This window comes from Rhipicephalus sanguineus, chromosome 2, assembly GCF_013339695.2.
Source record: "Rhipicephalus sanguineus isolate Rsan-2018 chromosome 2, BIME_Rsan_1.4, whole genome shotgun sequence".
NCBI classification, from domain to species: domain Eukaryota; kingdom Metazoa; phylum Arthropoda; class Arachnida; order Ixodida; family Ixodidae; genus Rhipicephalus; species Rhipicephalus sanguineus.
This window is the reverse complement of record NC_051177.1, coordinates 193,699,218-193,716,572: the sequence shown is the minus strand read 5'-3', so window position 1 is coordinate 193,716,572 and position 17,355 is coordinate 193,699,218. Positions and strand designations below refer to the sequence as shown.

At 46.3% G+C, this 17,355-nt stretch overlaps 1 protein-coding gene across 1 annotated transcript in view; it reads left to right on the top strand.

The window, feature by feature from the left end:
- LOC119381422 (uncharacterized) overlaps positions 1-17,145 on the top strand; it is a 45,918-nt gene extending 28,773 nt beyond the window's left edge. The window contains exons 3-4 of the mRNA XM_037649250.2: positions 11,783-11,908; positions 16,721-17,145. Of these exons, the coding sequence (XP_037505178.1) occupies positions 11,783-11,908; positions 16,721-16,948 (354 nt within the window). The 3' untranslated portion in view covers positions 16,949-17,145. The remainder of the gene's footprint in view (positions 1-11,782; positions 11,909-16,720) is intronic.
- Positions 17,146-17,355: the final 210 nt, after the last annotated feature.

Sequence of the window (17,355 nt, the reverse complement as noted above, 5' to 3'; positions counted from 1 at the left end):
ACACTGATTACTATTCTGACCATAGAGCAACACGCATTACTTTGTTAAATCGCGGTAACTTGTCATTTTTCTTTTTTGGAAAGTAGTAGACGGCAGTAACGCGTTCCCCTTTTTATAGTGTAATGAGTAATGTTTTTAGGTATTTTCCCTTTTAATACCTACAACACTGCTTGGAAGTTGTTTATCTATGCGTCTGTCACTCACCATGCCTCATCATTTGTACTGTTTTATTGAAATATGATGACATATTATTGAAGCAGGCGCTAACCCAAGCCTTCACACAAATAAATCTTGTCATTTGCCCTCAATTTATTTACGAAGAAAATAAGGCAAACCAAATACATATTCGAAATATCAAGCAACTCCATTGGTTCTTTATATTTGTATCGAGACTTGCTTCTTTTGGACCTCTGTTTGTTCACTTCAATGGCAAGCTCTTCAACTCTCGCGCTCGATTCGTTCAGTTCGTGTTGGAGAATCGCCAGCTTCTTCTTCATACCAGAGCAGCATTTGCACAGCTGTCTTTTTCTCCCTCCGTCGTCCTTGTTTTAGCGCAGTTAAGCCATCGCAGAATGAGATCTAGAGACGCGGGAGACGGCAGTGGCACAGCAAGCCCTTTACCTAACACTGCAAAATACCTATACACAAAACTATCCACACTACTAAAAGTACATAGAAATAAAATCCATGAAAATAATATTTAAGCTAAGCTTAGAACCTAGCTGCAACGGCAGTCGGCAATACTGGCCTCTCGGTCGCGTCCGTAATAGAGCGTCCTTACTTGTACGGTCGGCACGGCGTCTAAGAGTCCCTGATGTCCATGTCGCGTCGCGCTCGCTGCTCTTGATAAGGTGCATGATAAGATTGTTTAGTTTCAGAACTAGGTGAGGGTATTCTCTTTGCTTGCGTAAAAGAGAACAGCCAAATCTGTGTGTGTGTGTGTGTGTGTGTGTGTGTGTGTGTGTGTGTGTGTGTGTGTCAAAGCAAAAGCATTTTGGCCAGCCCATTCTGTCAGTTTGCTTCCTGTGATTAGCAGTTGTCTCTCGTCTGTAGGGAGGTTCGAGGCACGACAGGCGATTTGAAGATCATCAATGTACACTAATGTACACTGTCACAAACGAGCGCGTCAACAAAGCGCGCGCGCCGCCGCTTTCAAACGTGAGCGGTATAGCACGGCACCAGCCGCTCGCCCAAGAAGCGCGAACAACGAAAAAACAAGTATCAAGTGACGCTGGCGCTCCCCCTCACCCACTCGAGCCAGACGCAGACAACCAGATAAAACGCCCGGCAAAGCCTGGAATTTTCTAGAGGGAAAGCATGATACGGCGGCGTCGCTCGGCGTTGCGAGTAGAACCGGCAAGAGAAATCTCGATCCTTCCCTAGCCTTGGCTGTGCTACACGCCGGAGAACGATCCCGACGCTTCTAGAACCTGGGGGAGAAGGGATAAAAGCGTGCACAGACGACGCAGTGAGTCAGTAGGTCCGGAGATGTTAAAGTTATGCTGAGTGTGGCTCCGTCAGCCAAAGACGACGTGTTTATGATGCGGTCAGTCGATCGTCGATCTGGAAGAATCGGATGACGACGCCGTGTGAGCCGTGACAAGTTACGACGACGGAAGGAGCAACGACAGATAGCGCTGGAGTTGGCTTGAGCGTTTCCTAGAACAGAAGCATTCAAGTACGGTCCAAGAATTGTGGACTGGATACGCAGTTGAATATTCAGGACTTTAACTGTCATTGAATAGCTATAACGCATGAGAGTGCATTTGTAGCGCGTGATCAGTTTCTTTAGTTCCCGTTGAGTTAACATCATCTGAGTTTTATTGTGAAGCTGTAACTGGTACCAGCCGAGTGTGCACGTGTCTGTGATGTTTGTACTGCCTTAACGGAGAATATATTTCGGTTGTGTTATCGTCTCTCGGCTCTAACTCGGTCGTTGGACCACAAGCGGCGTTCGCTGGCGCACTAAAAGGACCAACTCTAAATTGTCCGCGCTTTCGTGGTGCATTTAGGGGGGCCAATACGTCCGCCCTTGGAATCCGCCCGGCGATTGCCATCCCCATTACGGGATAAGTGACATACACAGAGTGTATAACTGGCTGAAATGTTTTTGTTTACGGAATTCATTTAGGTAATCAAGAGAGTTGATCTGAATGTAGCATCTTGCGGCAATACATTTTTTTAATCACCATGAAAGTAGTGCATTTTGACGTATCTGAAATGTTGAGTAGTCACAAATTCTGCAAGGCAGTGCAGCATCTTGCATAGAATTCTTATGTCAGCGAGCTCTCGTAAAATTCAATATCTCCACGAGGTACCCTAAGCCCTCCCTAATTCGGAAGGAAAAGAAAGCGCGACACAGTGCTGCTTGACTGAATAATTCTGTAATTTACGAATTCTAGCCACGGCATATGGAATTCACATTCACTTGGTAAACTCCACCTTGTGCATTTGCCTCAGGCGACTGGAAAGTGGAAGCCATCTTCTTTTTCTTCGCAATCGACGTATTGATCCTTATTTCTTAAGCTTCATTTTAGAGCGGCAAAACCCACTTACACCGGGAAGAAACGTAACATGTAAGACGACATGCAAACTTCCAACAGAGCCTAATAAATGACTCACTACTAACAAGCCCACGTATCCACCCGCTGTAATCCTTCCCCGCTCGCTCCGAAAGCTGTCTTCCCCAAGCGTGATTTTAAATTGCCTCCAGGATCGAATGTAATGCAAGCTTTCTGCACATAGTCGTTTAGCTTTGCCGCCGTGATCGGCCCACCTTTGAGCAAGCGACGATGTCATGTGATGCCGTCATCGCGTGACGCCACGTTATGCGACTCATAGTGCAAGATGATGACGTCGGAACATTTGGCGACTTGTGACTTCATGTTGACTCCATATGGTGACGTCATAATTTTCGCCTCGTGTTCACACCGAATCCGTGGAATGCTGGCAGTCAGTTTTCGTGTATGATGAGGCTTTCGCCAAGAATGCTTCTTGTATTTCATGCCTTGTTCGAGCAAGATGGTCAGTAGTTGAAGAACCATTTTTGTATCCACATTGATGCATGTCTATTAAATGTCTGGAATCAAGGATCTATGAGAAAAAAATTTATGACACCTTCATATGCATGACTTAGCGAAGCAACAGGCTAGGGCAATGGGTGTATGTCTGGTGGAAGATGTGAAGCGTTTACCGGCAATTTGAAACTCCACACAACTGCATTTCTCCGTTTTCTGCACTATTCTAGATTCCCATATTCTGTTGAAATAGTTAGGAACATCCTTTGTTGATGCTTGTGACAGGTGTGCTGGCAACCGCCGTTGCTTGTCTCTCGTTTCATGCACTATCCAGTAACCTTTCATTTACCTGTACACGACTTTATTTGATTTGCTGCGAATCCACATTTCATTCACTCTCAACCACTTCATCTCACATGTGATCCACCTCTAACTTTATTTCACACTTGCCTAGCGTGTAATTCGCCTTAATTCAGCTTTGACGTTCATTATGGACTTAATAATCATTTATAATCACTTGGCTGACTTCAACTACTTTATTCCCTTTAATTCAGATTTGAGTGGCCTTTAATTAACACCAGTTCGCAACCGTACTATGTGGCCATGCGCCACACGAGAAGTTTGGTACGATTTGCATTCACACCGCCGACGCTGGTAGTAATAGTGAAAGCTATTCAATATAAGGTGTGTGGTCAAGTGGGTAAGGTTCTCACTCCACTGTCATCTGAGGATACTGGGCTTGGTCGAGCAGAGCCAGCTGCTTCTCCGGATCACTGCTAGCACGCCAGGTCTCCCACTGCCGTGTTCGAGATGTCCTTAATTTCTTATTAGGCACATAGTGATTTCGGCTTAATAATGCGCACATCAGTGGGCATACCGAAAAGCAGCGCAATCGAGTGGTTCAGTAAAAGAGCGGTGCCATATTGCGATTTTCCAGAATGACTCCATCGATCTTCTGCAGCAGGTCGCCAGCGTCACGAGCCTCACGACACTCGCACTGGCGTTTACTCTACGAGCACGGCGTTATGAGGTAGAAAATCTGGACCCACTCAAGCCAAAGTCGAGTAGTTACGGCCCGTTCAAGCTCTGCAAGGAGAATTCTATGCCACGTTTTCGGCCACCAGCATCGGTGAGTGGTTATTACACGAACGAATATGCATATGCAAGTCATTTGACGCTGTGCACGCAGTGTTGGGCGATATCGAAGCGATATGTATCTTAGATACTATCTCAGATATTCTTTGGGTATCTTGCATTTCTATCGCGATAGGTCTCGCAATAGGAATATCTGTATCTGTATTTCCGATACATTGAAGAATGTATATTGTATGTTAAGATACAAGATACTGCGATCGCACAACCACCGTGCGAAACAATAAATGTTGGCTGAACTCCGCTTCTCAAGGTGATACTGCTGCTTCTAAGACACCAGAATAAATCTAAAGCCAGTACCATTATTTTATCTTTCCACCAGAGCTTTCCAGCGATTATAAGCGATGAGCTTTGAGCGTCCCTATTGGTGTATCGGAGTCACGTGGTGACGCTCACGTCGATGACCAGCCTTGACCCTTTTGTTTTCTCGTTCTTTTTTCTATTTAGTTGTGCGAGTGCCAAGACGCTCGGCATTTAGCCACTTTCCTGTTCCACGTACTCAAGTGCGTGCGGCATCTTTTGCACACATTCCGATGCCGCTGTAGTGTCATTATCGACGTTTCCCTTGCGTGGTGCTTCGTTACAAAGTCTGAAGAATGCAAGAATGGGGGGTTGCTTTGCGTCTCGTGGCTTTCAAACATCTGCGATTTGAAGGATCTCGTGGATGTAAGTTTGACTTACATGCAATGAGATTGACTTATACGCAAATAAGGTTATAACGGCTATATCACCACAGGTACCTGATGCTGGACCTAACCGAACAAGCATTCACCTAACATACCATCTGGGCGTACGTCTCTTTCTTTTATTCAAGGAGTTTTAAAATCATAATTTGCTTGTTAGCACAAGTTCTTTCCTAGCTGTCATTTTCCATCCAATACATTACCTATGTCTATATGTTATTGTTTTTTTGGCCTGCTCACTCCAATATGTAGCATTCTGCCAAGGTAAGCTCTCTGCTTTATTCTTACTTTAACTGTCTGCGTCGTTTCTGCTACTGTGTACACACTTATATTCCATTTGCGTTTACTCTGATGTAAAGGCTATGTTGAGGACAAACATGTAATAATCCGGGCGCGCTTGGAGTATACAGCAACAAAAATTCTGTTTACTACTAATTAATATAGCGGCATTGAGATTGCATTATAATAGCGTAAATTATTAGGAGCCCATGATCGACAGCGCAAACAAGACACCAAACACAAGAAGGTACACGACACAGGCTCTGACTTGTTTAGTCCAATTTGCTACATTACTTATCAGGAGCCATCTGAGTGCGTAAGCAAAGGTACTCGAGAAACATGGTTATAGAGAATGCTTCCTTTTTCCATGAGCGTGCCGCTAGTTTCGATAGGCACTGAATTGTCCTATAATAGAGGTTAGCCGCCGCGGTCGCCTAGTGGTTACGGTGCTTGACTGCTGACTCGAAGGTCGCGACGGCCGCATTTCGACGGAGCGAAAACGCCTGAGGCCCGTGTGCTTCTATTTATGTTTTACAACCTTAGGTGGTCGAAATTTCCGGAGCCCTCCATTACAGCGTCTCTCGTAATCATATTGTAGCTTTGGGTCGCAAAACGCAACAATTGTTAATAGTTCTTGGTGGCTGCCGCCTGTAATTATTCGCTGTGCTTGATACGGAACCGCTTTTCTATATTACATAAATATATTTGTCTTCCTTGTTAAGACTTCCCTACTTCTTCCACGGTTGCTAATCAAAGAGGCAAGAGCGTTAGTAGCGGCGGTATCCTGCGGCGCTTTGTGCAAATGTACAATACATCTGAAACTTTTCTTCGCTGTACATGTTCTTGGCGACGCACACCTGTCGGGTGATACGTTATTGCGAAAACCGTATTACATTTACGCGTAAGGTAGAACTCCACAGCGGTATTCGCGCCATTGCGCGGAGAATTCTTATTGAAGTTCTTGTGATTACGTGACAACTCGCTAGCTAGTCGGTAAGCAGAGCAGCGACTCCCATCGCTTACTAAAGCGACAAGCAAAAACCGCTGTTGGCGAAGTATACAGGGTGTCCCAGCTATCACGCAGCACGATTTAAAAAAAGAGGAATGGCGTTCCGCGAATCAAACCTACAGCATATTGTTCCTAGTACACTAGAGTAGCCACTGCTATTTTTTTCGTTAATGAGGTTTAATTAATTAGTCACAATTGTATTTCTAACTCGACAAGTACTCGCCTAATTGTCAAAATGTCAATGAGGCGTATGTAGGCATGTTCAAATGGCATCTAACTGCGCTACTTTCAACAACGTGCTAATTGCGCGCTCATTTTTTCCGGCTGATAAAGAAAGCCCGTTAAATATGAAAAATAACACGTGACTACGCTCCCACCCGCAAAGGAAACCAGCGCCCTCAAATAAGCTTACTGCAAACAACCGCTTTGCCAGTTGCAAAAGACAGCGTTCCGCATTTTGGCAAGGGTACAGGTCGGGCGCCAGCGATATGCGTGCAATTTCGCTGGGATTCAATCCGTTCGATAGTACGCCGCAATCATCCATATCTCACGGCCGACTGTTCTCATTGATAACGCCGCAGGTGTTCTGATTACGGCCTGACTGTAAAATCAAGCGGTGCGTTTCTTAGGCCGGGGAGTGGCAGATAGAGCGGTGCGTCTTTTTTTAAGCATTTTTTCCTTGATACTATCTACCTCATAGGGAGCCTCTTTGAGGGCGCTGGTTCCCGACGCGCGCTAGGGTGCCTCGATGCGCGCAGCGCGCGGTCATTGAGACACCCTAACGCGCGCCACACTCTAGTCACGTGTCACTTTTCATATTTCGCGAGATTTCTTGATCAAGCGGAAAAAATGAGCGCGCAATTAGCACGTTGTTGAAAGTAGCGCACTTAGATGCCATTTGAACATGCCTACGTACGCCTCAATGACATTTTGACAATTAGGCGAGTACTTGTCGAGTTAGAAATATAATTATGACTAATTATTTAAACCTCATTGACGAAGAAAATAGCAGTGGCTACTCTAGTTTACCAGGAACAATATGCTGTAGGTTTGATTCGCGTTACGCCGTTCCTCTTTTTTTAAATCGTGCTGCGTGATAGCTGGGACACCCTGTATATAGATAGAGCTGTCACGTTAAGCAGCTAAAGCAACGCCAATAAGTTGTTTCAGAATGAAACTAATATACCTAGAACCAGAAGTACAAAATTTTTAAAATACGAACAAATATTTCATTCGAATTGAACGTAATTGGTCGCAGTTAATAAATTTTCAAGCGAACATTTTAGTGCATAGGTGTTTAGTGCTACATCGTATAGATATATAGCAACAAATTTCCGAATATACTGAAGTATCTTAAGATACAATTGGAATGTATCGTACCAGATACAGTCAGCGTTGTAGTATCTTGTATTTGTGTCTCGAATACTTCTTGCCTGATTATCGTGTATCTTATCGTGATACAATTTCAAAGTATCTTTGCCCAGCCCTGTGTGCTCGTGCTGTAAGTTTGTGTACGGAGAACTACCATACGGCGTTAATATAAGGCTATTGTAGGAATACAGAAGTATAACATTTGAAATAAGTGGGAACCGAATATATGGCGGAATTCTTATTTTGAGACCTTATACCAAGACCAGCTTATTTTATCATCGTTTTCCACTCCTGAAGAAAGCGTGCCTGGATTCTGTTCTTCGCATATATTTGACAAAAAGCAATGATACTAACCAGTGTACATGCAGATTAAGATAAATAGCGGTTGCGGCGGCAGCATTACTAGTGTTGCTACTTTTAGAGAGTCATGTCACTGTTCGAAGCGGCTTCTAAAATTGAGAAGTGGAATCTGTGTCCACCTGTTTTCTAAGACGCAATGTCATAAAGTATGTTCCCCTCTTATGTAGTCCGTGGCGCTCACAAGTACAATTTTGCCTCGTTCGGCTGCGGTTGTACGGCACTCGCTCCTACTGCTGAAGTTCTTAACTTTGCTTTTTTCCTGAGTATGATCCCCGCGAGATTTTTGTTGGTTTAGTTTTGCGATAATGCAGCTTATCGGGCTTCCTGAGCACCTCATACCGTAGTCGTGTTCATTAATACAGGTGAGGTGATTGTGTTTATAATTAGTCATATTAACGTGTAATTAGGTATGTTGTACCGAATATAGCGCTGCTCGGAGAAGCTGCATACACTGCCCACGGAGGAAGAAAACAACGACCCAGAATGCAAGGTCGGCACTGGTTCTTTATTTGACCAGTTAATTTCTTAGCTAGTAATGCTACTATAAACGCCCCATTTGAAGCGCTGGACATCTTACAGTCAGTTGCTACATTAGCTACGAACGAAAAAAAAAGTACAGCATCTCCCACTAAATGCAACCATGTGGGGATGCAAGCAGCGCATGGGTCGACCTAAAGTTTTGTTGATCACGGACACCTTGCCCGATGTTAACGCGTCCTTGCAAGTGGAGCACACCATGAATTCACTGTAGATGCTGTTGCTGTTACTCGTCCTGCTTGTTGGAGCACGGCACGCGGGTTCATCGCCACGCCACGCGGGAGCATGTGGGCTCATCGCGCGTCTGCATAATATCGTTCCCCGACGCCATCAAGCGATTGCGGAGAGAATGTAAGGGGCACAGGCCACAGAGTATTACCCAGCCACTTACACAGGCCCGAACGCGCTAGCGCGTGCCAGTGCGTTCTGACTAGGATACAACGCGTTGGTTCATCGCGCGTCTGCAGAATCTCGTTCCCCGACGCCATCACATGATTGCTGAGAGAGTGTAAGGAGGAGAGGCCACAGCGTCTTGCCCAGCCACTTACACAGGCCCGAACGCGCTAGCGCGTGCCAGCGCGTTCTGACTAGGATACAACGCGTTGGTTCATCGCGCGTCTGCAGAATCTCGTTCCCCGACGCCATCACATGATTGCTGAGAGAGTGTAAGGAGGAGAGGCCACAGCGTCTTGCCCAGCCCTTTACACAGGTCCGAACGCGCTAGCGCGCGCCAGAACACATGGTTCCCGAGCGGACGGCCGCCGATGGAAGGACGGACACAGCCCCGAGCAAAAGCTGCTTCGCATCTAAATATTTGGGGAGGGGCGGAACATTTCGGAACGGTGTTTCAGTTCCACCGACGTGAAACATGTGGAGGGGCGAAGCATTTAGTGTGCGCCGGTGTTACCCACAGCAAAATCACTGCTAATGGGCAACGAGAGACAGAAGAAAGGTTAGACACAGAGACGCGCAGTCCGCTTTTAGTTAACGTGCACGCTCCGAATCTTGATTGTTCAACTGCGCACAAGATAAATCTCCCACTGACACTAAATTGCAGGTCAAGATGCAGTGCCTACATATACAGGGTGGCCGGTAAACGGTTGTGCAGCGCGTGAAGCCGGATTTTCAATAAAAAAACTCGCTAGCAGATGCTGACTGTGTCGGCGTTTGCTCTCGCGGGCGAGGGCGCGTTCTCGTTCCTTGCGAGCTGGTAGTTCAGCGTTCATCGCAGAAAGAGTGTTTCCGTTGTTTCCGTTGTCAACGCGCGCCGTTTGCGCTCTCTCACCGCACGGCGCGCGCTGAGGCGGTAGCGCTCTCTCTTGCGCTCAAGCAAGTGACCGGCCCGACAGCAGGCGACAATGCACGATGCACGCCGACACGCCGAGACGCAAATGTGTTTCGCCCCTAAAACACAAAAGATGGCTTGTTGGCCAAGTTGGTACGACATGGTAAATACGCCACTATACTCCACCTCAATTTTCAATACGCCACTATGCTCCATCTCAGTAGTATCTTGCAGCTCTGTGGAAGCTGGAGGGCTTGTTAGCAAATAGGAAATGCGAAAGCCCCGTATGAGGTGTTCATCCGCGTCGCGTCGTCTGCTCAGCGTCTCTTTGGCGTCGGCTCGTCTGCTTTGTCGGCCGCCACGCAAGAAACATCTTCGGGAACGCCACCTCGCCGTTTCTTTGGTGCTCAAATCCCATTTTTACAGGGAGCGTTGGCTGGGGTTTGTGACGGACACGGTTCTTTTTATAAGAGCGTTAATACTGGCCCTTTCACCGAGTTCTGTTTGGCCGCACCAAACACATTTAGCGCTACTAAACTTCTTTCTTTCGGATAATACTACATCTTTGACCTGTAGCGCTCCAGGGATTCAGCTGACACACTTTGAGCGGCCTTCACGTACCGTTCTTGAGCGAACAGGAAATTATTGGTGCAGTCACGGTGGTAGAATGAGCGCAGCAAACAACTATAGGCATTCATGGCGTTTCGCATCGTCAACGCACCGTTTACGGCTTGGAACCGCCTCTGTAGTCCTAGCAGCATCAAAACAAACAACCGATTTAAGCAACAGCGACAGAAGATACCTGATCCTTTGCCCTCAGCGTTAGATGAGACTAAGCGATGACAGATTATGCCACTTATTTCTTGATGTCCGGGTAGACAGCCAGTAAGGTGCACGAATTCGGATCGAAGCGGATGGTCTGGGCTGCGTGAGGGCAGCCATGTTGCTGCACGTCATCGCGGTTAGGGCGGTTATTACGGTTACCAGCCGGTAATCACTACAATAATTCAGAGTATGCGAAGTTAATGCGTGCAGGACCCAACCTACCACGTGTCCCTGTAACGCGCCATGCAAGAAGCACACCTAAAACCTTTCTCTCTCATTAATAATTGAACAGTTACGCCCGGAACTATAGTATGTGCTCTCCCTGTGTACTCCTCGTAGCTTCGGCAGTGCTGCAAGGTAGTTGTGAGATGGAGTACAGAAAATGGCATGAGAGAAAGAAGTGTGCGCGCGCGTGTTGTCGCATTCGTCTCTCTTGTGTCCCCGTTTTAGCGTATCTTTTTACCCTTTCGCTACGGAGTTTTTAGGCCTAGTTGATACAAAATATACCGATTTTTTTATTTGCCTAGTTCATTCTACGGCCAACCGATAAAACATTGTGCAAGGTGGTATGGCCCAAACGAACTTTTACACACTTGTAAAACTTTACGCCAAGATTAAGCGGAGAGTAAAGCACAAGTCCTTTTTGCACGGGTCGTCTATGGTCGGAGCAAGCCGCGAATTAGTGCCATGTATGTTTCTCCAGCAGTCATACTGAAAGCAACATGAACATCGTTCAGCGTCCTACTTCTTTCCACTGATTTCGGAGCCGAGAAATCCAACCTATTGCCCAGAAAACCTTTCACATGAGCCTTTCTTTGACTCACCGATGCGTCTCTTGGTATCACCGACCTTTCTGTGCAAAATTCTGTGGAAAAACAAGTAAATGCTGCAATAATCAGAAGAAAGGCAATAAGTGTTCGAGCTTAATACTCGTATGTTTCTATTATTCGTGCTTGAGCGTGGAAACGGTCTTAGAACCTTAATTCTTAGTTTTCATTCTAAACCTTCAAGCACAATGGACTCGTTTACTGAACGCACCAACGGTATTAGTGCCCAAGTATACGCATTATAACTCTATTCCAATTTACGAACCTTACTAATCAAACGATCAGAGGTGGCAAATTTATAAGTATAGAAATTATCTTGACGATATTGCGGCTAATGAATTTTGTCATTAAATAGCATTTCGCCTATGGAAGGTACAACGTTCTCTACTTGTCACTACTGAGATTGTTTACTTCTCTCTTTTCTTTTGTTTCGGAAGTTCTGTTCTGATCAAGAGCTGTCCAAGAACTACCTTTACAACAGCAAGCTCCACGTATCCTTCACCTATAGCCAGACGTCTGGGGTCACCGTAACGTTTGACAGCGAGAGGGCGCTTCGTTCGAAGGTTCGTACACAAGTCATACACTGCGTCATAGAATATTGAATAATTAAATATTTTAATTACCCTCAAGGCTGCAAGCATTAAGATTACAGGCGAAAATAAGAAAATGAATAGTAACAAGCAATATGTAATTATAGCAGCTCAGAATAAAATGTAAGCTAAGAGGACAATGAGGCAGGTGAAAAAAATAAGTATGTGCGAATACCGAGAAGTAGCTTCGAATCGAATATCGAATCGAATTTAAAAAAAAAAAGCCGGATATGGAACGAAATGTTGAATATGGAAAATTGTACTTTCTAGATAAATTGCTGTTGTGGAATGCGGTCCGGGTATGGATCTTTTTTTTTTTTGTCGTTTAGTTGGCAAGTGCCATATTTATTTACTTTCTGGAGGGGGAGGGGGTGCAGAGGGATGCACACTTGTGTGATGGCTGTACTATGTGCTCTTTGTCGAACTACCCCGCAATTGTGAAAAACAAGGTGAAATACCAGTTTTTCTTGAATATCCTCCAGCCGCAGTACAGCGAAGCCGTTAGAATAATCAAATTCTCGACTGGTGGATAAATAGAACCCTCCTAAAACGTACTAACGGCCAAATCGTTCTTGCGACGGATGCCTCATCTACTTGCTGGCCATTTATGCCGTATGGGCTCCTCCTGTGCGTACTGGTTATTGCGGATCGCGATCACTTTTCATCGCAGAAAGGTTAGCTGCGCTTCTCGACTCAGTGTGTGTCCGCAATGTGCCGCAAAAAGTCTTCTGCCTTTTCGGCAAGAGGCTGGTGCAGCAATGATTCCGTCTTCGAAAGCCATTGCGGCGATGCATTTTCCGGATATGCACCGGAAATCAGCGAACGCAAGACGGCGGCCACAGTAGAACGCGACAGAACAATCCTACCACCATAATTGTGTTCGCCCCGCCACGGTGGTCTAGTGGCTATGGCGCTCGGCTGCTGACCCTAAGGTCGCGGGATCGAATCCCGGCCGCGGCGGCTGCATTTTCGATGGAGGCGAAAATGATTGAGGCCCGTGTACTTAGATTTAGGTGCACGTTAATTAAAGAACCCCGGGTGGTCAACATTTGCGGAGCCCCCCCCCCCCCCCCCCCCCACGGCGTCTCATAATCATATCGTGGTTATGGGACGTTAAACCGTAGATAATATTATTACAATTACGTTCAGCCATCTGCTTAGCAGCCCGATCTGGCGTGGCGATGTTGTAAGCGTACCGCACGCTTTTAATGGGCGACAACTTGGGCGCTCATCCGGCGTTGTGCCGCCGTTCGCTGCACACATCCTTTTTCGGGACCGCTTTCAAGTGCGCGTCGCTTCGCGGAAAGTAAAGCAGCTCGCTGTTGCAGGGTTGACTCAACATACCGCCATGTATGAGATGGTCAGATTCACTTCAAGGTGGTAATTGCAGTTTTTACTGGCTGATCATACTCGCAATTTAATTGCAAATAAATTTAATACAATACAATATAGTCGCATCTCTACACGATGAAGCTCACGAATGGCAACCTTATTGGCAACTAAAACCCCATTGATCTAGGAAAGTAGCGACACTCTCCTCCGCGCGCGCCTTTCTTCCTCGATTCTCTTCGATGGAGCCGCAGTAAATCCGCTGATTCAGATTGCACGGAGAAATCATGCACCACGCCCTTGTAGCTGTCCTGCATATCAGACACGTGGAGACTATCACAATAATAATACCATCGCGAATTATAATGAGGGCATCGTCTTCCGCTATTTTCCGTTGAGTAACACTGGTGCTGTGCGAGGTGACGCCCCTGTGATCCAAGTGATGGCTCAGACAATGTCCATCTTGAAGAGGTCCTTGGTCATGAGTATAATCTGTCACTTTAGGGTTATTTTGACGTCTTATTTAGATGGTCTTTTAGTGGCTTTGCTTTGTTCTAACGCACGGTGTTAGAATAGATTACATGTTCCGACGTTCCGCCACCGCCGCGCAGCCTCCTCGCCGAACACGGGGACGCGCTTCGCGTTTTTTCCGACAGGCTGCGCTGGGTGTATCGAGGCTTCAGGTCAGCCGCTTCAACGGGGGCCGCGTCGCTTACGAAGCTGCATTTGCGACAACTCTTCAACTACTGGCCGTTCGTTTTTTATCACGGCAACCGCACATACAATCTGATTTGAAAGTAAGTGCACAACATCAAGAAATTCTGTGGCGGTAGCCAACAGATGAAAGATGAAAATACATAGGAGATATAGCTTCTGCGAACAGCGATAATGAGTTTACAGGTGAACACGAATTTCAAAATTATTTTAGCTCGTGCACAAATAAGGCCACCGTGGTAAATTGGTTGAGGCCGCCGTGACGAACTGGGTTAATAACATCTGGTGTTTTACGTCCCAAAACCACGATATGATCATGAGAGACGCCGTAGTGGAGGGCTCCGGAAATTTCGACCATCTGGTGTTTTTTAACGTGCACTGACATCGCACAGGCCTCTACCATTTCGCCTCTACCGAAATGCGACCGCCGCGGCCGGAATCGAACCCGCGACAACGAAACACCGTGCCCGCGACCTTCGAGTCAGCAGCCGAGCACCTTAGCCACTGGTCCACCGTGGCGGACCCGACCTGTGTTAGTCAAAAAGAAAAAGGTATTCCCTGAAAAAGAAAGCGGGGGCGAGGGGGCTTGACGTCTCTCTATATGGTGGTTGTAAGAAGAAAGCAACACATTTGACAATGGTAGGTTAGAAATTCCTCTCATGGGTTGTCGTTGTGCATGCACCATATCGGATGGATTCAAGCAGCCGCCCACGGTGTTAGCCGTTCAGCCGCCTTTGCAACGTTTACACGTGCTCGCTGGCGGGCGGTAGTGAAGGTTAACGTCCGTTTACCGAGCAATTCATAATGATTCACCATGTGCCATTCTGATTCTGCCTTTCGTTATTCGTCACAGACATGCTGTTTGTTGCAGTAGCAGAAGTAGAACTTTGTGCCCTGCTCTGGGTGCACAAACGTGAAATGATCGTGCCCGTTTCTTTTTCAGCGTCCTAACCATTTGCTTTCCAGTTTCTTCTTTCGGGAATGGCAGGAACTGAGAGTGACACCATATTCCGTGACGTCACTGTCTGACCCGTTAAAACTAATACGCCAAACCAGACGAGGCTCCATTCGTGCACATACGTTCGCCAGTCGAAACGCCTGCCGCCCAAATGCCAGCCTATTTGAAATAGCTTATCCTTGTTCATCGTGTCCTAATTGCACAACTTATATTTTCCAGATGGGCAAGAAGTGTTTTGTGCCGCTATACATCTCGGGCTACAAGTCGTGCACGGAGAAAGCTTGCTTTCTCGCTGCTCCGAAGGATAGTGACCGCTTGAAAATGTGGCCACTGCTATTACACGGAAGGATCGCGAGTTGCAAACAACAGATTTTGTTTGTCAAAAACATTTTGATGCGCGATTTGTCACCAAATCATGGGAATCGAGCTATTTGAAACGAAACTTTCTTGTGAGGAAACATTCTTTCGTATCATTTAGCCGCACCATACAATACTCGAGCTAAAGCAGCTTTTTCAGGCAAAAATATGTAAAATTCGTAGATCGTGCCAATACTGTGATAAAATTCTCAGCGCACCATGACGTATATATCTTGCAGTCTATTTATTTTGAATATGTCAAAGAGCGGCTTCGTAGTCATCGGCCACAAGCTGTCGCCCACTTCACTGCAGGCTGCCGGCTCTTCACAACACCAATGTAGCGTGTCGAAATGAATGCTGCGCTCCGGTGCTTTGAGTAATCACGAAATGCAGCTCTCGTTGAGTTGTGTGCGTCAGAATCCTCGGTGAAGGCGGTAACGCCGATTTTTCGGCAGTAAAGTCGGTATTTGGATAAGTAAATGGAATGCACGAAACACTCTCTTTGGTCCCCTCATTTTTCATCATGACTGAAGTCTCATGCTGCTGTACCATACTCATGCTTACTGAAATACAACAAAGACGCGTACCATCAAGGAAGAAGTCAAGACCAGAACAGAAAAAGGCGTTCTATTCTTGAATCCTCCCTTGACGGTAAGCGTCTTTTTTATATTTCAGTAAGCATATACCAACTAGCCCGACAACTTTTACTAAGTTAGCATACTCACGTTTAGGATGGTTGACTATTTGGTTGTTGAGGTTTAACATCGGAAGACGACCGAGGCTGTGAAATCGCCAGATTGCAGGGCACCGCATAATTTCTTCCGCGCATAGAGGTCTTTTAACCTGCAGCGACATCGCACAGTATAACGGTCTCTAGCATTTGGCCTCCACGCTGCGGCCGTGATCGAAATGAGCCATGGGGTCAGCACCAGTGCGTCCTAACTGCACTACCGCGGCGGCCCGCTTCTGCATTAACGCACGTTAAGCGAAAGTAGAAACACTCCGACAACATATCTTAGATGCTTCGTACGGCGTGACGAGCTCAGCAGAACTGTGTCAACGATTTCGTATTCATACAGAACTTTCCTTCGCTATCGAAGGCATGCGCACTACAAAGCCTACCATGAATCAAATTATCTAAACTTACCTGTGCGACGAGCCACAGGAAAGTAGGCGCATTGCTTCACCGGCGTCAACCGAAATATCCTGTCAATACGAAAAAAAAAAAAACCACGACCTTGCGGCGACCGTGCCTGCAACAATTCTGTCCACAATTCTCTGTTCATTGGCTGAATTGTGTATCGCTTTCCATAGTACTCGTGTATACAGAGTGTCATTGTTTTTATGAAAACGCACTTTTAAGTTGTTTTTTTTTCCTTTCATAACCACATATCTACACTATAATCCCAATTTTTCTCTGGTCGCAGATATGCGATACAAAGCCCAACGCCGTGTCGCTACCTTACCACATCGCGGCGTATGACATTGACTACGACGCTTCGTGGTCCAGCGCATGCGTCTTCCTGACTCTGCGTGGCCCGTACCATCGGCTCAAGCTCCTGTGCAAGCTCGAACAATTACTGCTTACAGGATACACACTTGCAGACTGCCACACTCGAGACATTCACATGTCCTCCGATAATTGCGATCCGTAAACATTATTACGCTTCCAACCTTCGTAGTGAAAAGTACGTCAGTAACGCGTAAAAAAGTACGCATTTAAACGTCTGTAGATTGTTCGTAAACCACGATATTGCGTTGTCATTGCTTGTGAAGAACATGCGTTGTTAATCCTTATGTTCGGAGAGTCCTTTATACTGTGAAATTGTTAAGCCACACGCACTTCCAAGCAAACTAGTTGTCCCGTTTCTTTATCTTGCCTGCTCTGCACGTAACACTTCGTTTTTTCACTCTGTCCGCTCGTGCGCAACAATAAACCATAGAATATGATCCATCCCTGCAGAAACATTTGCTTTCATATATAGTTACCAGCGCGACAAACTTGAAAGAAAAAAGAGTGGGACAAAACAGTGGGCTTGACTTGAGCAGGCAGCAGGGACAG